General features: G+C 39.7%; 1 protein-coding gene across 9 annotated transcripts in view; it reads left to right on the top strand.

The window, feature by feature from the left end:
* Dennd1a (DENN domain containing 1A) overlaps window positions 1-25,591 on the top strand; it is a 480,683-nt gene that overhangs the window by 158,205 nt on the left and 296,887 nt on the right. For 7 of the 9 annotated variants that reach the window (XM_052182388.1, XM_052182385.1, XM_052182387.1 and 4 more), the window contains one exon: window positions 3,683-3,802. The exons of the other annotated variants lie outside the window; for them this stretch is intronic. In XM_052182388.1, the coding sequence (XP_052038348.1) occupies window positions 3,683-3,802 (120 nt within the window). The remainder of the gene's footprint in view (window positions 1-3,682; window positions 3,803-25,591) is intronic. 9 annotated transcript variants of the gene reach the window in all.

The raw sequence follows: 25,591 nt of genomic DNA, 5'->3' as shown, positions 1-25,591 counted from the left end.
GTGTAGTTGCAGTTCAGAATGTAAAATGGGTAAGCTTAAAGTGAGCCTGACATGTAAAATCTCATTTCTCACTGAATGGCTGGACACAAACTTTGTCTCCATATACTTGGTGCTGTTCTTGCAACTCTGATACTAAACATAACACGGAGAGAAGGACCTTGAACAGCTGATGAGCATTTATAGGGTAGCATGAAGGTTACAGTCTGAGCTTCGCCCTTGATCTGTTCCCTTGTTTTGTACATTCTAAGTGTGGGAGGAGTACCTAAGGGCGCTGGATCCTGGTCCTGGTCAGCTAGGCTTAGTTCTTTCTGCCAGTGTTCAGATATGCTTTCTGGAGCTTAATGAGAAGCACAGTCCATTTGCCAAGACAACTGCATTCCTGTCATAATTTAGTTCCTTACCCTGAGGTGAGACTTCTAGGGGAGAGCTGGCCTTGTGTTTAGAGCAGCATGGCAGGATGGAAAGGACATTGAACCACAAGTTGGCCTGGATTTTTGCCCTAGTCCTAATTACTGGGAAAACCAAAACAAAACCCTAAGCCTCAGTTTTCCCACCCATAAAACAAGAAAATTGGATCAATGGTTCCTATGGTTCCTTTTACTTTAATCATTGTGAAATCTCTGATTCTTGTAGAAATTATAGATACTAATATTAAAAGGAAACGAATTACAGCTTTTGAGGAAGCAGACCTCCTAGTCATTTTGTATGAAAAATAGTGAATATTTCCATAGACTACAGCAGTCAGTCATGCGAGTGATACATTCCCTGGAGATTCAGAACCCTTCAAGTTAACCTCTGTTTGACTGCCCCTGACAGACTTAGTTTATTGGATGTTGTCCAAGAGGAGAGGAAAAAATTGAGTCTACTGCTTTTGTGTTTTTGATGACCTGTACTTCAACTATTTTAGGAATTAAAAAGGTGACTTGATTGAGAATAAATAAGTATTTTCTTCTAAGTTGCAACATCCCAAAAAGAATCATTCATTTTAATGCAAACTTGAATCATTTGGTTCCACAGAGGTCTGCTCAGGTGTTTAAAAGCTAAATTGGTCAGGGAGTCTCTGTAAATCATGACCTTCCTGTGAATTTTATATTCAATAAGTTAGTAGCAGCTTACCTCCTACCTTTTATTAATTATTCCTACTAAGGACTGGCCTTTTAAAATAAGTGATTATCCCACTGATTGCTAAAGCATACTTTGGATTGAGTGATAGTTTCTCATGATTATTTCATGTGAAGAAACATAGCTGCTGAAAGCTGGTTTTAAGGAGCTTGCTAAGTTAAGGCTCAGGTAGAGGTAACTGGGCCAACTTCTTATCAAATGGATCAACAATGAATCTTTCTTTGATCTTACACTGTAGTTATGCATAAGTTTTTAAAATTAGTTTTTAATGGCAGTGTGAAGAGTAAGAAATAAATGGCAGCCAATTTGCAGGTCAAGTCATTTTCATGCTGGGTCCTTTTCCTAGAGATCTGTTTTTGTTTTGTTTTTCAGTCCTATCAATAGCCTTCTTTTCTAGTTTTCATCTAGGAATAAAATAAAACCCCAAAACCTAAATAATGAATCACATTTGGTAGGATCACATAGTAACAGTTCACAAAAACATGACCTTATTTGTATCTTGGACTTTTCTAAACCTGTTGCATTAAGTATTTTAATAAAAACAGGCTTCCCCTCCCCCACTGAGGCCCACTTCCCTCCTGGATCACTTTAATTATGTGAGCTAGAATTCTGTTTCTCACACATCTTCACTCCTCAACCTTGTTAAAATTAATCATATAATCCCCCTTTAAAACATAGTATTAAATCACCATAGTAACACGGTTTCCAAGCTTTATAGATAAAGCATAACAGCCATAGAAGGTAGCATTTGGTGTCCCCCTGACAGCTCTATAACTTTTATGGAAATGTGTTCCTTCCCTGCTGTAGGGTGGGGATAGCATTACTTACACCTGCTTTATTGCCACATGGCTTTGAAACTGTCCCCTTGTTTTGTTCATCTCCCCAGTAAGGAGAGTGGAACACTTCCTTGTCTTTCGGAGCCATTTTCCTGTGCTTGAAGCACTCTCCAAGGGATAGAATTGTTTCCTTAAATATAACTAGGTAAGGCCCTTGACCTTTGTGCCTGGATACCGTGAAAATCTCTTTAATTTTACTTTTCTTTTGTGATTTGTGTATGGGAGCTTTAGAAAGAAAGTTTATTCTATATTTGAAATTTTAATTCATAGCCCACCTAAAGACAATATAGTCTTGTCTTTAAGACAAGAAATGATTTTTCATTTCTACTGACAATTGGTACCTTGGCATCAGTTTGAATGTTTTAACAAAGTCAGCATCTTATCAACTTGAGAATACTTTGTAAAATATAGTATATGTGTGATCCATACAAGTTGCTGAATTCCATGGCTTAATTCATTGCCAAATTTTAAAATATTAGTGTCAATTTATATATTAGAGTTTGGAATAAATGTTTTAACTTTTTTTTTTTTAAGTGAGATACTGGATAACTGGTAAACGGATTTAAAAAATGTGTATTTTGAAGCATTTGTAACCTAAAAGAGTTTTAGATTATTCTGGTTGTTAGTAATCTTTTTTTTTTTTTAAGATTTATTTATTTATTATATGTAAGTACACTGTAGCTGTTTTCAGACACCGGAAGAGGGCCTCAGATCTCTTTTCGGGTGGTTGTGAGCCACCATGTGGTTGCTGGGACTTGAACTCATGACCTTTGGAAGAGCAGTCGGTACTCTTACCCACTGAGCCATCTCTCCAGCCCGTTAGTATTCTTTTAAATTATTTACTAGATATTTTCTGCTTTACATTGCTTTTATGTGTAGTTGGCTTATTTTATACTAATAAAAGAATTTTTGGCTTTTTAATGGCTTGAAACATTGCTTTAATTTGTTAACTTGCTTAACATTTTGGTCCTCTGGCCCTCTAAGATAATATGTTCTTCAAAGTTCAGAAAGTGTCAAAAGGTTTAGGAGAAACGGCATAGCTTTGTCTCCTTTCCTTTCCAGTGTTTATGATGGCTCTTCATAGAATTCTCCGAACCTGACTCAGTTCCCTAGCTACTCTTGAGTGTCCTTTTCTGAAAAATGGGAACATTACTAAAATTCCAAACTCATCATGAGAATAGATGAAATAATTGATACATTAAATATTTGACTGGAGCTGATGTTTAATGCCACTGTTGTTGTGAGCTGGTGCTGTGGCCATTGGAGTCACAGCAAGGCTTAAAAAACTATTTTGCCACTCACCAAGTTGTACCTTAGGCAGCTTGTCCCAGCCCCTGTCCTCTATAGATGAGGTAAATGGAGTGCCTCTTTTAACTTTGATGGCTGGTTCACCCAGGGACCTGGGGCCCACATTCAGTCAGGCACATTGGAAAGTACTGATGATTTTGATTTTTGGAGGACATCAGAGCAGGTTCCTTTCTCAGCCTTTTCCCCCCTCTCCTTTCCTCTCTCCTTTTCCTCCTTCACCACTGTCTGTCCTTGCTCCCTTTCTTCCTTTCTTTTCCCTCCACTTTCTTGTCTGCTCCCTTGAAGTGTGTAAATTTTTAGCTCATTTACAAAGTCCCACAAAGGAAATGTAACAGGTTCAATGACTTGTGGTGATTAGATACTTTATCTGGACACTTAGCACACAGTCATCTCTCCCTTTGTTGTCTTCTCTACAGCCTCACAGTTAGCCAGGTTGGCCAGAACTTCACATTTGTGCTCACTGACATTGACAGCAAGCAGAGATTCGGGTTCTGCCGCTTATCTTCAGGGGCCAAGAGCTGCTTCTGTATCTTAAGGTAAGGGGGAAGGGCCTCAGCCTTTGAAAGGGCTGTTCCTTTGAAACAGTTGTCAGCTTTTGCCTAGTCCTTCTGTAATCAAGTTTTCCAGCTGTTGTTTTGGCGTCCTATCTGTTCCCCACAAGTCACTGTACTTGGGGAGAAGGACATTGTGGTGTTGCTCTTGCACTTGAAGCCCTGTAGATAATTGTATTTATTTATTTGCATCACATCCCTTGGGTGGGAAAGACCCATTGCTCCTTAGTGGTATGCAGAATCTGGAGAGTTGTCAGGGCTTCGGTCCCTCCTGCTGTTATCTGGAGCTGTCAGAAATTAGTCTGTTAGGCTTCCCTGTGGACATTTTGTGTATGTAAGATTATTAATAAAGTATGTGTCCAGCTCAGGACAGCCTGCAGACGCTGATTGTGTGCTCCTTGGAGTAGCACACTTGCCCTCTTTGGGTCAGTGTCTAAATAGTTCCTAGAAAAGTGCAGAAGTGTGAGAAGACTTCTTCAGGCCTTCTGAAATCCCCTTGCACACCAGAGCCACACTTGCTTAATGCTTTGTTTCCTCTCACCAGAGGGGTGAGGCATTTTGGGGTGGGAGGATGTGTGGAAATCCGATTTTGGAGCTGCTGACTCTGTGGGCTCCTGCTGGGCGCCTCCTGGGGGGAAGGTAAAGGCATCCCACACACTCTCCTCTCTCCATCTGCCTTAAGTAGGTGTTGCAGGGCCTGCCTTCTCTCTCTCTCTCTCTCTCTCTCTCTCTCTCTCTCTCTCTCTCTCTCTCTCTCTCTCTCTCTCTCTCTCTCATAGAGCAGCCAGTGTGGGCAACAGAGAGGAGTCCATGACAACCCTGGCCCCATGCTTGGGCCCAGCCACACACACACACACACAGCACTCTGCCATTATTATATTCATCCATCAAACTTCTGAGAATGGAAAACCATTTATTTAAAACTGTGAATTTAATATTCCAAGAGTGTGGCTTAGTGGTGTAGAGATTGCCTAGATGTATAGGCCCTGTGTTTGATCCCCAGCACCACCACCAAAAATAAACAAGTATATGTGTCTTTGATTCTGGTGCTCAAATATGTCCACTCGGGATTTTGTGTTTGAGAGAACCCAGGTTTCATTGATGGCTATTTTTGGTTGTCAACTTGACTACATCTGGAATTAACTATAACCTGAATAGCTAGACACAACTGTGAGAGTTTTTCTTAATTAAATCACTTATAGTGGGGTCTCACACCTTCTGCTGGGAGCCTAGATAAAGGACACAGAAGAAGGAAGCTCTCTTTTGGCCTGCTTGCTTAAGTCCATTCCTTTACTGGCATCAGAGCCACCTACTTCTTCAGGACTCTATAACATACTGAAGACCAGCTGAGACATCCTTGTAGACTGAACAACTACTGGATTCTTAGACCTGCTGGTAGCCAGCCATTGTTGGGCTTAGCTGAACTACTTCCATTAACTCATTCTACTACATCCCCTTTCTCTAAATATTCACCCTGACTAATACAGATTGTGGTACCAGCAGTGGTTCAGAGTAAAAGATGTATAAGAATGAATTTTTTAAGTATCTGGAGCAGAGTTTACAGTTTGCCAACACTTACAGTTACTGAAGCTCACAGTTACTGAAACTCTCCCTGGAGCCCAGAAAGTACTGAAAGCCCATGCTGTTAACTGTTTTATAAACTTAAGCATCCAAATACATTTGAATGTCCTGATTCACCAGATGTGAGAGGCAATGGATCTGGTGACTCTGTATATAAAACAATTTATGGAAACATGAGGAAAATGATGATGCTGGTCATTTGCTTCTACCATCTCCATATAAGTAGACAAAGGAAAAGAATGAGCTCTATGATAAAATTAACCAACTTCTAACATCTCAGAATAGTGAAGAACAACAGTCGACTCCGATAAAATTGACTGGTCCCAGATGCACATAAGCAGTCTAAAGGTTTCTAAGTGTGCCCTGGAAGAGAATCTCTCCAGCACCCACAATGTTCAAGTTCTGGAAAATTACTATTAGATTGGCTGAATTACCACGAAAATCAAGTCCCAGCCTTGGACAATGTGGACAGTTAAAGTAAGGACATTAATTGATAAAGAATGGGGTCCTATAATCTGTGATGGAAATATGTAGAAGGACCCTATTGAATCTGAGATGACCTCTCAGATTCTCAAGGGTTTATCTCTCTCACTCAAGGAAGAAGACATAGTCTCTCCACCCACAACAGAAGATATACTTCCATTCCCACCCTCTGAAACACTGTTGTTTACACCCTTGCCTGAGGACATTAATCCTTCATTGTCTGCTAAGCAGCAGTGACTTTCTCAGAAGAAAATGCCAGCAAGACAATACTTATATCCCTCAGGGGCCTCCTATAGTTGCTTTACAGCTGTAGCCAGTCTTAAGGCTAAGCAGGCTCCTAGAGGGGAGGTAGAAAGTGTAGTCCGTGAGAAATGCTGGAAGTCTGTTTGAATGACTGACTGAGGCATTTGTTGAAAGATGGCCTCTGAAAAGTAGTTAGAGATGCCTATGTCCCTTTGTTAGTATTGACAAAAGGATTCTAAGGCTCAGAAACATTGTAATGGTGGAGAGGGTATGCTGTGTAAAATCTAATCCTGCACAATGGGAAGGCCCAGAAGACATGCTCTTGACTAATCCTATAAGACAAAAAATGATGAGAGGGTCACCAGCGCACATGGAAGAGTTTTGTTGTCATCCTTCCCTGTGTCAGACCTTAGCGTTAGAGATGCTGTTGTCCAACTAGATGAATTAAATGCACTGGGTTTAATTGGGACCCAAAGTAGCAGGGGCCAGATGTCAAGCACTCAATCATTAAAGGTAAGGTGATCGTAGTTATTGCAATGAGTAGCATAGGCACAGCAATGTCCTTAATAGCCTGATCTGTAATGATCAGCAGACACAAAATGAATTTTATGGTGGCATTAACTTCTGTGGACATTTGGTACTAGCTAATCAATCATGGTACTTCCAGGCATGAAATAGATAAGAAGTGTATTTCATTTTTGTTTGATCTATATAAGTGGAAACATTCTCGTACATATGAACAAAAGGTTCCACTGGATCATGACTAAAGGGAATCTTGGCCCATGAACCCATGTCCAGACTTCAGCCAGTGGCAGATCCAAAACCCCTGAGGAAGGACCTTGATTAAACACCTACGAATTTTACTGTTAGCCTTTCTACAATCCTCCCCTAGAGGGTCCTACGCCTTTTACAAGGGTAACTGTATACTAGGGAAAGGAAACAATACAACTTGCGATGGTCTATTGAATACTGGTTCTGAATTAACACTGAGTCTGGACAATCCCAAGAAATACTGTAGCCCTTCAGTTAAAGTAGGAGCTCATGGAGGTCAGATGTTTAATGGATTTTGAGCTATATTCTGACTCACAGTATGTCTAGTGGATCCCTGAACTCATCCTTTGGTTACTTCCCCAGTGTCAGAATGCTTAATTGGGATAGATAGAAGTTGGCAAAATTCTTACATTGGGTTCCAGACCTGTGGAGTGAGGCCTGTTATGGTTGGAAAGGCTAAATGGAAGCCTTTAGAGTTGCCTCTGGCAGGGAAAATAGTGGGTCAAAACCAGTATCACATTCTTGGAAGAACTGTAGAAATTAGTGTCACTATCAAGGACTTGAAAGATACAGGGGTGGTGATTCCTATCACATCTCCCTTTAACTCTTCTATCTGGCCAGTGCAGAAGGCAGATAGATCATGGAGAATGACAGCTGACTATCAAAAACTCAATCAAGTAGTGACTGATTGCAATGCTCTGCCAGGTGTGGTATCCTTACTTGAGCAGATTAACTCATTTCCTGGTACATGGTATGAGCTATTGATCTAGAAAATGCCTTTCGTAATACTAGTCCATAAGGACCACCAGAAGCAATTTACGTTCAGTTGGCAAGGCTAACATTATGCCTTAGTAATTTTTCCTTAAGGGTATATTATCTCTCCAGCCATGTGTCATAAATTAGAAGAAATCTTGATCCTCTGTCTCATAGTATCATAGTGTAACACTGCATTGATGGCATTGTGCTGACTGGATTAAGTGAACAGGAGGTAGCAACCACTTTAGACCATAGGTAACATATGCATCAGTGGATAGGAAATAAACCCAAACAAAATTCAAGGTTCTTCTTACCTCAGTGAAGTTTTTAGGGGTTCAGTGGTCTTGGGCATGTAGAGATATTCCTTCTAAGGTAAAAGGTAAGCCCCTTTTTCCTCCTGCCACCAAGAAAGAAGCACAATGTTTTATGGGCCTATTTGGATTCTGGTGACAGCACATTCTTCACTCGGCCCATATATACCAAATGACTCAGAACGCTTCTAGCTCTGTGTTGGGCTTGCAACAAGAGAAGGCTCCTCAACAGGTCCAGGTTACTGTGCAGGCTGTTCTATCACTTGGATCATATGGTACTTGAGGTATCAATGGCAGATAGAGATGCTGTTTGGAGCCTTTGGTAGGTCCCTATAGGTGAATCACAGAAGAAACCTTTGGGATTTTAAAGCAAGGCTCTACCATTTTCTTCAATCAACTATTCTCCCTTTGAGAGACATCCTCTTGGTCTGCTATTGGGCCTTAGCAGAAACTGAATGTTTGACAATAGGCTACCAAGTTGCCATGTGACCTGAGCTGCCTACCATAGCTGGGTGTTATTTGACTCACCGAGTCATAAAGTAGGGCCTGCATAGCAGCACTTCCATAATCAAATGGAAGTGTTACATGTGTAATTGGGCTGGGGGTAGGTCCTGAATGCACAAGCAAGTTACACGAAGACATTGCCCAAATGTCTATGGTTTCTCCTCTCATTAAAATGGTTTCTGCTGCTAAGCATGTACCTGTAGCTTCATGGGATGTGAACTATTATCAGTTGACTGAGGAATAGAAGACTAGGGCCTGGTTTACTGGTGGTTCTATACCTTATGCAGGCAGTACCCAGAAGTAGACAGCTGCATCATTATAACCCCTTTCTGGGACAGCCCTGAAAGATGAAGGGAAATCTTCAGAGTGTCAGAACTTAAGACAATACACATGGTCATACATTTTGTTTGGAAGGAGAAATGGCATAGGTGCAAATGTTTACTGATTCCTGGACTGTATTTAGGGACTTGTTAAGAACATGATTAGGAAATTGGTGAGAGCTGGGCAGTGGTGGCACATGCCTTTAATCCCAGCACTTGGGAGGCAGAGTCAAGGGGATTTCTGAGTTCGAGGCCAGCCTGGTCTACAGAGTGAGATCTAGGATAGCCAGGGCTACACAGAGAAACTGTGTCTCGAAAAACCAAAGGTGGGGGGAAAGAAAAAGAAAATTGGTGAGAAAGATATCTGTGGAAGAAGTGTGTCAATAAATATCTCCAAATGGGCAAAGGATGTTAAGATACTTGTGTCCCACATAAATGTTCATCAAAAGCATCAGCTGAGGAGTGGTTCAATAGTCAAGTATAAGATGGTCCATTCTGTGGACAGTCAGCCTCTTTGCCCATCCATTCCTGTCATTGCTCAATGGGCTCATGAATAAAATGGCCATGGTAGCAGAGATGAAGGTTATGTATGGGTTTGACAACATGGACTACCACTTGCCAAGGCAGCTGCTGAGTGCCAGATCTCCTAACAGCAGAGACCACCACTGAATCCCAGATACGGTACCATTACCTGGGGTGACCAGCTAACAACCTGGTGGCAGATTAACTACATTGGATTACTTTCTCCCTAGAAAGAATATCACTTTGTCCTTAACTGGAGTAGTACTTATTCTGGTTATAGATTTGCCTTTCCTGAACATAATATGTCTGCCAAAACCACCTCATCTGTGGACTGACAGAATGCCTTATTCACTGTCCTAGTATTCCAAACAGTATTGCTTCTAAGCAAAGAACTCACTTCACAGCCAGAAAAATGCAGCAGTGGGCTCACAATCATGGAATCCACTGGTCTTAACTATATTCACCATCATCCTGAAGCAGCTGGCCTGATAGAAAGATGGAATCAGCTTTTAAAAACACATTTACAGCACCAATTAGGTGGCAACAGCCTGAAGGGCTTCAGGAAGGTTCTCCAGAAGTCTTTGGATACTCAATCTAGCATGTGGTATGGTTTCTCTCACTGCCATAATCCACAGGCCCAGGAATTAGGGGTTGGGAAAGCCAGTAGTACCCACTAGGAAATGTTTGCCTTCTATTGCTGTGACCTTTTAGGTTTTGCTGGCCTAGAAGTTTTGGTTCTGGAGGAGAGAGTAGTGCTCTCATCAAGAGATACTATGAACATTTTATCAAGCTGGAAGCTCAGACTTTCCTGTGGCCACTTAGGGCGGCCTCTGATACCCTTAGGCCAAGATGCTAAGGAAGGAATAACACTGTAAGGAGGTATGATGGGTCCAGGTTATCAAGGGGAAATTATATTGTTTCTCCATAATGGAGGTAGGATTATGTCTTGAGTGCAGGAGAGCGTTTAGAGCTTCTCTTGGTGCTGTGATTAAAGTCAATGGGAAACTACAGCAGCCTACTCCAAGCAGGATGACAATGAACACAGACCTTTCAGGAATGAAGTTATCAGTTACTCCTCCAGGAAAAGAGCCAAGACCTTCTAAGGCCCTTGCTGAAAGTGGAAGAAATATAGAATGGGTAGTAGAGGGAGGTAGTTATAAATTCCAGCTAAGGCCAAGTGATCAATTGTAGAAAGAGGATTGCAATTGACATGAGTGGTTTTTGTTGTATTTTGTTAAGATGTTTTTGTACAGAAAGAAAAGCAGTTTGTATTTTCTTTCAAAATTATTAGATAATATAATATCAATTAAGATAATATTAGTGTTTATTCACTATATTTAAGTTTGAGATACCAAAAGATTGTCCCTCAAGGGTCATCTATTCTAAATTTATAATGCGTTTGTTGTTGTAGAAGGGATAGTTTTTATCATGTTAGGCATAATTACTACCTCATTAAATATATAATGAATTTATGGTTGTACATCAGATAGTTATATCATGTTAGGAGTAATTATGATGTTATTGTTTTTGGTTGGAAATTAAATATGACATAAGGAGATATATTTCTGTGTCAAGTTGATAAAAGGTAGACTTGTGATGGCTATTCTTGGTTGTCAACCTGACTACATCTGGAATTAAGTAAAACCCAAATGTCTGGATATACTTTGGAGGGTTTTTCCCCCTTAATTAAATAATTTGAACTGGGGTCCCACTTTTAGTCCAGATCTTTGAGGTGTGGACATTCACCTTTAATCTGTGTTATGCCTTCTTCTGACAGCCTATAAAGAAAGAAGCTTGCTTTCTTTGCCTGCTTACTCTTACCCTCACTAGCAAAGTCTGTTCCTTCACTAGCCTTAGACCCAACTTCTTCAGGAGTCCAGTGTGTACTGAAGACCAGGTCAGACATCTTCATGGACTGAACAACTACTGGACTCGGACCTTCTGTTGGTTGACCACCATTGTTAGATTCTCTGGATCATAGCCTGCACACACACACACACACACACACACACACACACACACACACACACACACATTCTATAAGTTCTCTCCTTCTAGAGAACCCAGACTAACATTAAATGAGCAGCTTCTCATGCTGTTCTTATTTAGAATGAAACTGGCAGCAATTGTTTTGTTTTCTTGCTTGGAACCTTTGAGAAAAATTTGGTGGTATAATCCATTGATTTGCAAGTCTTTAACTGAATACTTACTATATTATGTGTTTCTGCTTTGAAGGGCTTCCAGACTAGCTAGGGAAATGGATGATCATAAGTTGTGTGCAATATATAATACACAGAGTGTTCCCAAGGTCTAGTTTCCTTTTTTCTATTGACTTTCTAGTGCTTAAAAAAAAAAATCACAACTGTGGTTAAAATGGTACTTGAAAAATATTTTTATTATGCTTATTTGTTTTATGTATGCACATATGTATATAATTGTAGTTTCAGGTCAGAAGGCATCTTGTAAGAATCAGTTCTCTTATTTCACTGTGTGGGTTCTAGGAATCAAACTTAGGTCAGCAAGCTTGGCAGCAAGTGCCTTAACTTGCTGAGCCATCGTACTCGCCAGTAAACTTCTTGGGGATACAAAAGGGCACGGTCTAGAAAGAGAGCTCAGTATTTAAAAGTGTTTACTGCTCTTGCATAAAACTCAGCTTCCATTTCCTGCATCCCTGTCAGGAGCTCTCAAGCATTTGTGACTCCAGCTTCAGGGAGATGTGATGTCTATGACCTCAGAGGGCACCTGCACTCATGTGCTCAGGCCTGTAAAAAGATACATACACACAATTTAAAATAAATTTTACAAACAAATCACTAAAAATGTGTGTGTGTATTGTTTGCATAGTGTATGTACTTGTTTGTATGTGTACATGCAGTTGATTCAGACATATGTGTACACATGCCTGTGTAGACCAGAGGTCAGTTTGAGCCTTTTCCTGGATTGCTTTCATGTATTTTTTTTTGTTTTTGGCTTTTAAGATAGGGTTTCTCATCAAATCTGGAGCTTATTGACTTGCCAGGCTGGCTGGACAAGGATCCACCCATTTCTCTCCCCCGAGTGCTAAGATTACAGAAGGTTGCTGCCTTGCTGGGGATCTAATTCAGGTTCTCATGTTCATAGAGCTGGCATGTTGTCAGTTTTGCCTTAAAGAAAGCTCCTAAAAACCAACAGTCTTATATGAATTTGGAAGGTGTTTTTTAGGTGTTTAATGAAAGTGGAAAAATGACCATGCACAGTCTATATAAAGGACACATGTGTAGCACTTCCTCTATGTTGGTTTGAGAACATTGCTAAATTGTGAATAGCATATAAAATGGAAGGTTTGCTGTTAGTGCCATGTCCAGTGGAGACGGGAGAGGGTTGCCTAGAGACAGAGGCTACAGTTTGTGGCTAGCTCAAATATTAGTCTTATCCTTGTTGCTGTTTTCTTTGAGTAAGCCTGATGCCCAGGCACTGGTTGCAGTGTGCCAAGTGTCGTGACTCAAACATGTGCATAAGCCGTTTTTATTTTTAACTTCCATTCTTCTCCTGAGGGATGCCACTCCCAGTATGGTGGTTGTGTGGACAGAGCCTCCACTGTAGGTAAATTTTGCTTCTTAGGATCACTTCCTCTCTGGCTGCCCTCCAAGTCTTGCTTACAAGATACTTTGGGTATCTATGAGCCTTTGTATCTCCTTGCCTTCAACATCTCTCCATCTTCTCAGAGTAGTCTTCCCTGGGCAAAGGTCATTGTTACTTCCTCAGAACACACCTTTCTGTCTTTACCTACTTCAGTCGTCTGTTTATAATCCTTGATCTCCCTTTATCTTTTTCCGGTTGTATAGTCAACTCTTCATAGGTAAAAACTATGTCTTAATCAACTGTATATCTCCAACCTATAGAGTAATACTTGACTGAGATACTGTTTATCTGCCATTCAGAAAAGAGAGGTGCATCTAGAAAGAAACAAGAGGTTAGTCAAGACTTGAAATCAAAGGATGGGTCTAATTATTTAATAGGATAAAAGTAAAATATTTGCTAGTACAAGTGAGGTTCCTATTACTAAACTCATTTTATACTAATTACAACTTAAAGAAGGTAAGTGCTCCTTTGAGACTTCCAGAGATTCATTTTTGAATGTAGATAGCCTTTAGAAAATATACTTTACTATATTTACTTTTAGTTTTTGCTTCTCTTACTAGAATGTACCCAGGAAGGATGAGAATTTTTATTTATTGATTTTTGAGATAGAATCTTATTATATAGCTTGAGCTTATTTAAAAAAAAAAACAGTGAAATATTCAGTTGACTTGGAAAGAAATTAATTTTCCTGGAGTGTGAACAAGTTTCATTAATGCCCAGTTATATAGCATCTAATTCATTATATCCCCATGTTTACTAGTTCTTACCACAAAAGAATGGATGATAGTTAATTTTAAATTTCTGATGTTTTGTTTTGTTTGGTTTGATTTGGTTTCAGGACACGGTACTCTGTGTAGCCCTGGAACTCACTCTGTAGACCAGGCTAATTGCCCTCGAACTCAGAGATTTTGCTTAGTGCTCGGATTAAAGACATGCACCAGCACTATCCCACTGTTAATACTAAATTTCTAATGCCAACTTTGAGAACAGATTTTAGTCAGTCTGTTGTCCTTCATTATGAGGTCACAAAAGTTATTGTAATGTTTTTAGATTGTTTCATTTGGGTATGCTACACATACTAATCTCAGAAATCTTTTGAAGTTATTAAACAGAATGACCTGGAACTGCAGTTAGTCATGGCTCCAAATTTCCCAAGTGCCACATCCCTTATTAATGCTAGAACTATAATGAAATGTTTTGTTTGTAACCAAGTTCTGTTCTGTGGCCTACAGAAAGAATGCAAGAGTTGTTCAGAGCTGAGGAGAGAAATGTCATATAAGCATTCCATTTCTTTAGCCTTCATAGAAGGACCTTACAGACAGTTGTTTTCTTAATTATACTTATAAATTTTCTTTAAGCTTTTTGATAAAAGTCAACTACTTGTCCTTATACCTAAATAAAACAGCTTGGCACTTCGTATAAATTTGGGGAAGAGATAATCTATTTAAAAAATTTATAAAAATTTGTCTGTGTGTATGTGTGTCTGTGTGTGTGCCTGTGTGTGTTGTGGTGTGTGATTACATGTGCAGGTGACCACAGAGGGTTGGGATGTCAGATCTACTGGAGTTGGAGTTGCAAGTGGTTTTGAGCCACCAGTGGGTGCTGAGAACTGAAGTCCTGTGCCTCTGCAAGAGCAGCAAATACTCTCAGAGCCACTTCTTCAGCCCTAGCAATAACTCCTTTATCAAGCTATCATCTCAAACAGTTTTAGTCTTTTCAGGGAAGTATCTGAGGATGGATTTGGTTTTTGGCAGGAACCATCCATAGTACTTGGCCTTTGCTCTTTTATATCAGACTGCTCAGAGGCCTGTCTACAAGGTCCCCTTTGAAAACCTCACATTTGCCCAGTATTTTGATAAGCTGAACTTCATATTACAAAATGAGAGCAGTAAGTACTTTTCATCATTTACAAAATCTTAAAGTGATTATGCCTTTAGGTATAATATACTAACTATGGGATTGCAAATTCTTCTCCCATTTCACTTCTGCATTTCTACCTAAGGGAAAGGATTATGTAGAAAATATATTATTTAATGTGTGTGTGTTTATGTAGAGTGCTTTTGGATCACAAATTAGACAGTGTTCATGTCTAAGTGTTGCTAATGGGATTTGGTTAAACCCAGGGAGTAGATAGGAGAAAAGCTTCTTACCAGTGAAAAGTGGCATGTAAGGCCCTGAAAAAAGCAGTGTATCTAGATGAAAGAACTAAGCTCATCAGGTCATAATTGAAAAATCTGACTGTGGGAATGCTGGTAGAATATAACCAAGATTTCGGACTTAGTTCTACAGAGTACAATCAGATTGAGGGTTGAGGTGGGCATTCCAGCTGTTGCTCTTTGTTCAAGGTAATTCTGAGTATGATGCTGCATGTCACTCTGGGAATGATACCTGGATTTCCACAGGACTTCTCATTACTGCTCCGGACTTCCATGGGAATCAGACTGTCCTCTCTGTGCATGGACTTAGGAACCTGAGTGGTGCTCTGTGGAATCTTCTTCCTTCAACAGTCTTCCTAACTGCGTGGCAGGACGGCCATGGCCTCCACACTCTTTGGGATTGGACTCAGTTTTTGTTTTTGATTTTTAACTGTAAACCTTGGAATGCTCAGTTTGCACAGAGAGAAACTCTAGAGGCAACAAGGAGTCTGGCTTTCAGTTTTGGCTTCTGCCTTCTAGCTGTTCCAGTGTTCTTTAAACAACAGGTACAGTCAAGGAAAAAGGTGAAGGGGGACCATTTCCTCAGGCAGGTGCAGTGGCAGACATTCTTTTGGGTTTTGTGAGAGAGGTTTCAGTTTATAACAAGTGTTTGGGGCTGGGGAAGCAAGCTGTGGGGGCAGCTCCGAGCTTTTTACCTTGAAAGCAGGTGCTGCTGAAATATCCAGAAGCAGATGGAATCTCCAGTTTAAGCTATTTATGGTTGTCTTGCCCGAGGGTACCCTACTATATAAAATGTATAGCCTGCCGTTTTAGGGTAGTTTGGGCATCAAAGCTGAGAGACATCAGACTTTCTGCCCAGTGCCCTAAAGGAAATCTTAGAAACTTGGTCGTTTCAGTCTGTTCAACCGAGGGTTTTTTTCCCCCCTGTCTTTTAGTGTGTCTGTTTCTCTCTACAGCTGTGTGATTTCTTCTGTCATTCTTACCTTAAAAGTAAAATGCACACCATGCTGTTGTCCTTTTCTGGATGATCATTTAGGAGAAAGGGGCCCTGTTGGCATGGCAGGTTAATAATTTCACTGGCTGTGAGGCCTGGGACATAGTTTTTTCTCAGTGTGCAATCCGTGGGATTGCCTGCAGTTGCTCTTGTTTCTACACCAGGGCCCTTCTTTGGCCCTCAGGATTTTTAAACAATTCACCGTGATGGGTTCTGCTCAGATCATCACTTTGTTGAATATGACTCCCTTATTTTAATTAAAAAGACAATGAAGTGGTTGAGAACAGTATGCATTTTCCCTGTATAGATGCCTACACACTTAGAACATAATCCCCTAGGGAGTCACAACTCACCAGCAGTAACAAGCTGTACAGTTTAAAAAGAAAATCACCTTTGAAGAGAAGAAAGGAAAGTAAATAAAAAGCAGCCTTCTTTCCCAGTGACCTGCTATTGAAGCAGGAGTCTGTACAGTGGGAAAGACAGATGTGCCTTCTGATGTGGGAGCAGCAGTAGCTGGCATTGGCAGCCAGCCTTAGGCCATCTCCTCCTCCTGCCCCAGCCTCCTCTCAGGTGACCAAAGCCCAGAGTGGTGAGAAATTGCAACCTCAAGTCTTTTGCTAGCAAAAGTGTTCATTTCTGAGATGGAACAAGCTGCAGAAAAATGAAAAACTGCTACTTGTTTGCTCTTACTGTGTTTCCTTGGTGCTGCCAAAGTCTATAAGGCAGCAAGGAGCTGCTGAACTCCAGGGGCAGCTTTTATTTCCTCTCCGCCTTATCTTTGCTTTTGGCTGGACAAGAGGTAAAAGTGGCTTAATCTTTGCTGTACACGTAAAATCACCCTTTGTAACAAAGCTGCACTCTTTTTTTTTCTTTTTCTTTTTTTTATTCGATATATTTTTTATTTACATTTCAAATTATTTCCCCTTTCCTAGCGCCCCCCCCCACTCCCCGAAAGTCCCGTAAGCCCCCTTCTCTCCCCCTGTCCTCCCACCCACCCCTTCCCACTTCCTCGTTCTGGTTTTGCTGAATACTGCTTCACTGAGTCTTTCCAGAACAAGGGGCCACTCTTCCTTTCTTCTTGTACCTCATTCGATGTGTAGATTATGTTTTGTGTATTCCATGTTTCTAGGTTAATATCCACTTATTAGTGAGTGCATACCATGATTCACCTTTTGAGTCTGGGTTACCTCACTTAGTATGATGTTCACTCTTAAGGCCAAGACATCCCTGCAAATGCAGAGCAGGTCTAGATTTAGATTGTTTGACCCCCCTAGTGATTAGTTTGAGAAGCAATAAGAAAGTTTGGCATCTCCTGGAGGATGAAAATGTTAGACCTCTCTTCCAGTGAACATTGCACTGTCTGAAGTTTGAAAATTTCATAGTTCTAACATTCAACTGTGAGCCACTCATTTTTAAGAGTTTATTTTCTAAATTAATTATTAAATGTGTGTGTATGTTTGTGTATGTGTGTGTGTATTCATGACATATGCATGTGTCACAGCACAACTTGACAGAGTCAGTTCTCTCCTTCCACCTTGTGGATTCCAGAGGTGGGACTCAAGTGGTCAGCTTGGCAGCAGATATCCTTATCTAGAGCCATCTAAATGGTTCTAAGATGGTAGTTTTGAAAGTATGACAGTGATATGTGTTCACTTAAGGAATTTGGAATTCCCTCAGAAATACAAGTCATCTTACAGTGACTGGGGTGTTTAATTCTTTGACTTGTGCATATTGAAATAGGTATAGTTTTGTACTGAGTCCCTTCAGTTACTAAATTATATGATCATCATATCTCATTATATATCTTTCTTGGGAATGTTTTAGACTATGTAATTTTCTTGTGCTCTTGTTTTATAAGGGAAGAAATTCTTAGTGATTAAAAATACATTTTTTGCTGAGATGTATATTATTTTCAAAAGCACAATGATAATGTTATTTGTCATTTGCATGAATAATTTTATTATTTTTGTTTATAGGGAAAAACCTACTCAACTATTTTTTAAGTTAACATGTAAACTATTAAGTAATCTTGACAATGAGGAAGAGTTTGTAGCTTTTGAAAACAACGAATATAAAATCTACAGAAAGTTTTAGATGGATAAAGTAGGAAATAACCAGCTTAATTTACTTTCCTGGATTTTACTCCTTTTAGAGCGAGTTATGCTTTACAGTGTGGAGAGTAATGTAACATACGACCATTCTAATTGTACCCTGGTCCATAGTACATTAGGAAAGGCAGCATGTTATCTTAAGACCTTATGTCAAAAGTCAAGGAAATTTAAAATATTGATGTCCTCAGTGAAAATTAAATAGGTTTTTCTTTCCATAGGACTTGAAACTATCAATAGTCTCAGGCCAAATGAAGGGTGTTGTCTTTTAACTTAGTTCCTAAGCGTTGGACTACCACTTAGTTATATCTAACCCCTCATTGTAATAGCAAGCAGTATTTATTACAGAATTAATCCAGGGAGGAATCATTTATGGTTTCTAATCTATTCTGAAATAAAGTGGGTGGAGCCTTATAAGTGGGGTTAATTGTTTTATTGTTCATTTATTCAGTCTGTTATTTTAAATATATATGTGTATATGTTTTTGTGTGGGGGGGTGTATGAGCCCAAAATATATATATATAAAAAAGGTTAGTTCTAAAATAGATGATTTAAAAAAAAAAACAAAATATTTTAAAGTTAGAAAAAAGAGCCTTAGATTCCTGGCTCTGACAGTGGGCCAAACTATATAGGAAAGAAAACAAACTCCAACAACATGGACAAGTCCCAAAAGTGATGGGAGGGTGATGGAGACAGTTCAGGAAGTAAGAACAGTTTGTCTGTGCAAGCCTGAGACCTGAGTTCAAGCACCAGAAATCTCATAACCAGGATGGCAGTGGTATATGTCTGTGCATGTGTGCGCGTGAGTGTGCGTGTGCGCGCGTGCGTGTGTGTGCGCGGGTGTGTGTGTGTGTGTGTGTGTGCGCGTGTAAAGCGTCTTGGTTTCTCACAACAACACTTACTGCAATAGTGACTAACAGGATAGAGCAGTTGTATTCTTTATGTCACATCATAGATGGACTTATATGCCATCAAGTGCACATGAGCCTGATAGGAGCAGCCTGAGAAGGACACTTGATGGCACCTAACTTTGTTGGCCAATGTACACAAGGGTCTGGTGTTACTATATAAACAGAAATATCCAGTTAAAACCGTTAAATTTCTTCCCACATTTGGAAATATGTTCTAGGAAAACTCAGAAATATATTTACAAGAAAGGCTTGGATTGCACTCTGACTGTGTGTCATGGTTTTTATGTCATTTGTGTTATACATAATTTATCAACATTTTTGTGAGGGTACATAGCATAGTGTATAGAATGAAAATTATAACTTGCAAGCATAGCATTATAGAATTAGATAGTTAGATTAGATATCATGAACCATTACAATTGTTGTAGATGATTCTTTGATGACATGGAAAACATTTAGGATGTAATTGCTGTATAAAAAATGGAAGCAAGAGACAGATTTTTATATATGATATGACCTTTACTTTATAAAGCAATATATAAGAAAAATGGCTTGGATCATTGAGCATGAACCATGAGTGGGTTGAAGTGATGGCTCAGTTTATGAGCACTTGCTGCTCTTGTAGAGAACCTGGGTTTGTTTCTGAGCATAAACAAGAAAGCTTACAGCTATCTATAACTCCAGTTTTAAGTGATCCCATGCTATCGTTGGGCCTCTGTATGCATTGCATGTACATGGTGCACTTACATATATGTAAGCAGAATACCCACACACATAAATTAAAATAATTAAGTATTAACAGAGGGCATAGTTATATAATTTCTTGAACATTTGAAAAAAATTTCCTTCGTGTGTCTTTAAGAAAATTGCTGTTCTGGGAGTTTCCATTTGTTCATCTTGATCTAAACACTCATTTTACCATAGTTTATACATTTTTTTTCATTTAGAAAAATTGCATTTTCAATGCATGTCACCATTGTAAGTACAGAATGTCAGGATAGGGAAGCAGCACAGTGATATGTTGTGCTGTTTCCCCTTTAGTCCATAGAAGAGATTTGACCTTGGGGATTCCACTTGGCTTTACATTTTCCACCTTGCTAGCTTTAAGACCATGAGCAAGTCTCATCACTTCCCAAGCCTCAGTTTTGTATTTCCCACGATGGTGTGGAGGGTTGTAACTTTTATTTATGGACACATGTCACACACATTATATGGTACATCTTTGGTGTTCAATCTCATGTGGTCTTACAAGATTTAAAGCTGCCATCATTATAAAATGTGTTGCTGCTGCAAAGCATCTTTTCGTCAGGGGTGGTGGTGAGGGTGTTGCCCACAAATTGCAGTAAAGTCTCATATTAATTTCAAGAAGCACTTGGTTTCAGACATGTTCAAAGTTCATCTGCATTGTGAAATCATTCCACAGTCACAGTGGCAGTGTTCAGTGTCTGCCCTTTTCATTGTCACCATTCTCTACCCACCTGACTGACCTTTTAATTTTCTTAGAAGTTTGTGTCTTGTTTGTGTAAAATGACGAGGAGCCTGTTCCCAATTCGTGCCTCAAACCTGCTTTTTTTATGGCCTCAGGATCTCTGTCAATAACCCGCTTTATGTTTTCAAAAACTGAGCCCCTGGGGAGCTGTCTGTACTGTTCAGTGTGATCCAGCTGAATTCCTTCCCTTCCCCACTCAAACCCTTTGATTTGCCAGGTTTTTGTTCATCCACCCTAAGGATGGTCTGAGATTACAAGTATGGCCTCTCTTGTGGTGAGAAGTGAGAATTGTTTTTAATTGAGCAGAAACATGTGGAAGGATCAGGAATATCTCAAGGGATTACAGAAAAATTCCAAATTTGTACTATGTACAGCTTGTGTTTAGAACAGGGTCTGCTGGGAATAAATGTTAGTTAGTGTGGCCTGTGACCTCAAAAACTGTTGACATGGATTTCAGCCAGAAACTAGCCACAGACCTCCTTTGTTAAACTCATTCACAGCCCCTTGAAAATTCTAGTCAGTGGAAGTTGCCAGCTCCAATCTAAGCACAGCCTTTTTTTTTCCCATGCTTTGGAAACAGAGGATGCCCCTTAACCAGCAAGCCTTCTTTAATAGGACTACATGGCCTAAACGCAATTGGAATTGACAACTTCCTGGCTTGGGTTTGCCAACTGGCAGTGCTGGAAGGCTGAAGGGACAACAGCATTGGGGCGCTGTGCACTTGTGTTTATGTGTGTGCAGAGGAGTCTGAACTCCAGGGCAGTGTGATAGCCCTTCACTCCAGAAGCAATGATGTGGCCCTAATTGAACGTGTCTTACAAGTGTTCTGGCTGGAACAGACACATCGGAGTTATCTTGAGATATTAATTTCTTGTTGAAGACAAGAAAGAAGGGGGAGGGCGGGAGCCAGCCTTTTCTTCTCTCATGGATGATCTCATCTTGTCATTCTCCCTCAGAAATGCTGGAGCAGATCCTCTGGTGTTGGGTTGCTCCAGCGTGCAATGAGAACTGAAAGGAGATAATCATTTTGGGGTCATCCCCATATCCCATTCACTGTGCAGCTCTACGTGACAAAGTTGAGCTTCTCTCAAGCTAAAAGGGCAACCAGATATTTCTCCATTTTTCTTCCCTTACTGAGAAAACTGAGGAGTCAAATAGGTTAAGCAATTTCTCCTGTCAAAGGGACAAAAATAGGCCTTACATACATAGGAGACAAGAAACAAATACCTCCTCTGGTTCTTCTCTGTGATTCAGATTATATTGTCTGAAATCCATGACATGAAACTTGGAGGTTGTGCTAAAGAGGGAGCTGACAATTGATTTAAATATTGTTGAGATGCTGGTGGTAGACCAGGAGACTGTCTTAGCTCTCTGTTGTCATGTTGAAGTATCTGGGTATAAAGATGGTTGATACCTCTTTTCCTTATAGTGTGTAAAAGTTTGGTTGTTGGAGTAGAATATTTTTTTACATTATGGTTTTTAAATTGTTATTATTTTTTAACAAATTCTGCGACAGACTCATCACTTCAAAAAGTTGCTGAGGTTTGGCATGATTTCAGCCAGGCTTGTGTGATGAGAAAGCAGGGATATTACATGGGCCCAGGAATATGGAAACTTTGTAAGGAAGAAATGGTAGGATTTTCTAGGAGAGCACAAAAATTTGCTTGCAATAGAGAGAACCTGAGAAAGTACATTCCTTCAAGTTAGGTACTTACAAAATGAGGATATAACTTATTTTCATGTCAGTATTTACCTACTCATATACACATGCACAGATAAATGATGCACACATACTTGTGTATGTGCAATTTCTCTTCCTCTGTACCTTAAAACACGTTTTTTTAAATAGAAGGTAGCTGACACTATTGTGTTTATTACTTGACATTCTAGAAAGCTTTTATTTTTAGTTTTAGCCAAAGTTAGATTCAGTTCTTACTTATGTATCAAATTATCATACTGTAACTCACAAATACAAATATTATGTGCCAGTTAAAACTAAGTTCCTAGCCATCTATCGCATCTCATCTCTTGATTTGTCTAATCCTCATTTTCCCATATCTGTAAAATAAAGATATTGAGACCTACTTTGTAAAGTCATTTACATATATGTAATCACGTTATATAATAACCGAATTTAGGGGTTAGTAATATCTTTTTCTAGTAACAAACTTAATATTTTTATGTACTTTCCTCCTGTTCTTCCATTAAAAGAAATCATAAGAAAAGGTCTGATGTAATTGCTTCCTCTACAACTCCTCCTGGCCTTCCGGCAAAGCAGTTATTTTTTAGGCTAGTTGAGAGGGATAGGAAGCAGCTTGTTGATGTTGTTGAGTCCTTGTTTTGTTTTTCCTTTGTATTGTGCTTTGAGTAAATTAGATTGTCAGTAAAAATGATTAAATGGGTAGGTGGTTAAGAAAGCCTGGCTTTCTTCTTTCCTCTCTCTCCTGACAATGGGAGGAGCATGGATGGCCTCAGAGCATTAGCAGGCAGAGATTACTGCAGACATCTCAGAACCAGTGCTGAGGTCCCCTTTGCCCAGATTTCACTATGAGTGCTTATGTTCTTACAAAAACATAGTTCTCCTTTTTTGTAAGAATTTATTGTCAAATTCTTGTGTGGGGGAGCTGCTGATTGATTATGTTGGGTTCTATGGCCTCTACATTTGGTATGTGAGTTTCACCTTTGGTGTTTTGTGTGAAAAGCAAATTTTCTGAAGCCCCTTTTCTATCATAACAGAGGATTAAGAATGTGTTCTGGATTAGGTGGAAGTGGGTGAAGAACTCTGGTATGTACAAGAGGGAAGATTATTTGTTAGATTACATATTATTGAAGCATTATTCTACATTAAGGTTTTTCAGGGTAAGGGCATGCCATCTCTTTCTAAAGATTTCCTTCCTTAATGCTGCTTCATTTTATAAACTTTCATTAATAGCTCTCTGCAGCTGAAGCAAATATTTGAGATCTTTCCTGTGCTCTCCTCCAGCTGGGAGTGTCTTTCATACATCAAAGGCAGATACAAGCCTTTTATTAAAAGATAGTGTGAGTTCGTCCTCTCAGAAGAGTGGAACCGAAAACCTGAAAGAACTTTTAGCTACAGGTCCTATCAAAGCTGGTCTGAGATTTTTTTCCATGGGTGACCACATTTCTTTCTCAGTTTGTCCCTCCCAGGCGCTTTCAAATCTGCTTTCTCTCTCTCTCTCTCTCTCTCTCTCTCTCTCTCTCTCTCTCTCTCTCTCTCTCTCTTAAATATCCAGTAATTTTTTTTTTTTTGTTCAGAAGTTAATTGTGTAAGTTAGGAAAGATAAATGCTTTAACATTTAGTTTTAATAAGAAAACCCAGAATCCTGACAATTAGGACAAAAGCTGGGGCCTTGTTATTTGCTTCTCTTACCCTTTCCCATAGTGCTTGCTCAGTACTGACAAGGTAATTATTTGAAACTGAGGTTAGTTCTGAAAACATGACCAAGTTCTTTTCCTAACTACTGAAGAAAAGCAGCGTTGCCATCAGAGGAAAGTTGGGTTGTGTCCTTAAAAACAACACTTCTGGTTCCTGGTGAAGACTGCATATTATGTTCTGGCTAAAAGCTCATGTGGCTGTTTAGAACATGCATGTAGACAAAGGCACACATGAGCATGCTACAGGGAAGCTCTGTAGGTGCCATCATTTCAGTCAGCACCCCAGAGTTCTTGCAGTAGTATTTACTTTTCTTACTTTGGTCAGTTTCAAGCTCTGTGTTAGTATTTTTTAGCCAAAGGTGAAAGTTGTCCCCAGATAAATATTGGAATGATCTGCCAACCAAATCCCAGGCAACCCAGTGAATTACTCTCTTTGATAGTAGAAAGGTTCAGTTCAAGTTGCTCTGAATGGCATTTGACTATAAAACAACAGCCTTAACAAAAGTTGCTGGTGTTTTTCAAATGATTTCTTACGAGTGGCCAAAGTTCCTTTGGCATGTAAAGATATAAGACTTATTCCATTAATGCACTGAGTGAAGAGTTGGTAGCATTGCAGTGCTACTGAATGGTGAAAGGGGGAGGAGTAAAGCACATGAATGTGTTGAAAATACCTGAAATTAAAAAAAAAAACTGAAAAGCAACAAAACAAATAAAAACCATCACTACATGCAGACACACCCTTGCCCACACACACCCAGAAGTGGTTGATTCAGCAGGTTTTCATTCTTTATGGCTCTAGGGACAGGTTTTAATTTTTTCTTTTAATTCTCTTGTGCTGTGTTGAACAGGAAGATGGTTTTCAATGTAATCTGGCCCAGATGTCAGCAATGCACAGACTTGGGATGATTATTCATCTTCAGGTTTTTACTTTGTAAAAGGAAAATCTATGAACAATTGTTTAAGGTTTTGAGTTATATTTTCTGTTTTTGCTATTTGGAATCTGTACCGAGCAAATGTACATTAATTTACATATATCTTAAATTTAACTTCATTTTGTCTATTAATCTAAAAATCCTCTTACCTAATTCTGGTTATGAGTCCCCTGGTGGCTGTAAATATGCTCAGGGTTTTGCATTCTGGATATTGTTCTCGTTTCAATTTCTTTTCTCCTGGGAAGTTTTCTCGGCTGAGCGTGTTGAACTAGTAGGCTCTTTTAAATGGTCTTTGACAGGATTTTTTCATATAACTTTCTCAGAAGGGTATTTGCATTTGCTGCTCCCAGTAGTTCGGAATGCAAGTGACAAAACAGGAGTAGCATTTCTCACACATGCTCTCTTCACTGGCTTCTAAGGTGTGGGCATGACTGCTGTGAGAGGCAGGTATATTCCAGAGGATTGTTTTCAAAATGTTTCACAAAGTGAGAGTTGCTTGTGATTTATGCTCATCCACTGTCTGCCTCCTTTGAAGTGCTGCTGATGGCTGCAAAATCCTCTGGGAAGAATGGATTTTGAGATGTTCTTCTGTGGGTAGAGCAAGTGAGTGAGACCTTCTGTTGTTATATAATACTATTTTAAAGATCAAGGGATGCACATGAAAATCTTTGATTCT

The sequence above is a fragment of the Apodemus sylvaticus genome, chromosome 5 (genome assembly GCF_947179515.1).
Source record: "Apodemus sylvaticus chromosome 5, mApoSyl1.1, whole genome shotgun sequence".
Taxonomy (NCBI): domain Eukaryota; kingdom Metazoa; phylum Chordata; class Mammalia; order Rodentia; family Muridae; genus Apodemus; species Apodemus sylvaticus.
This window is presented reverse-complemented; position numbering and strand designations above follow the sequence as displayed.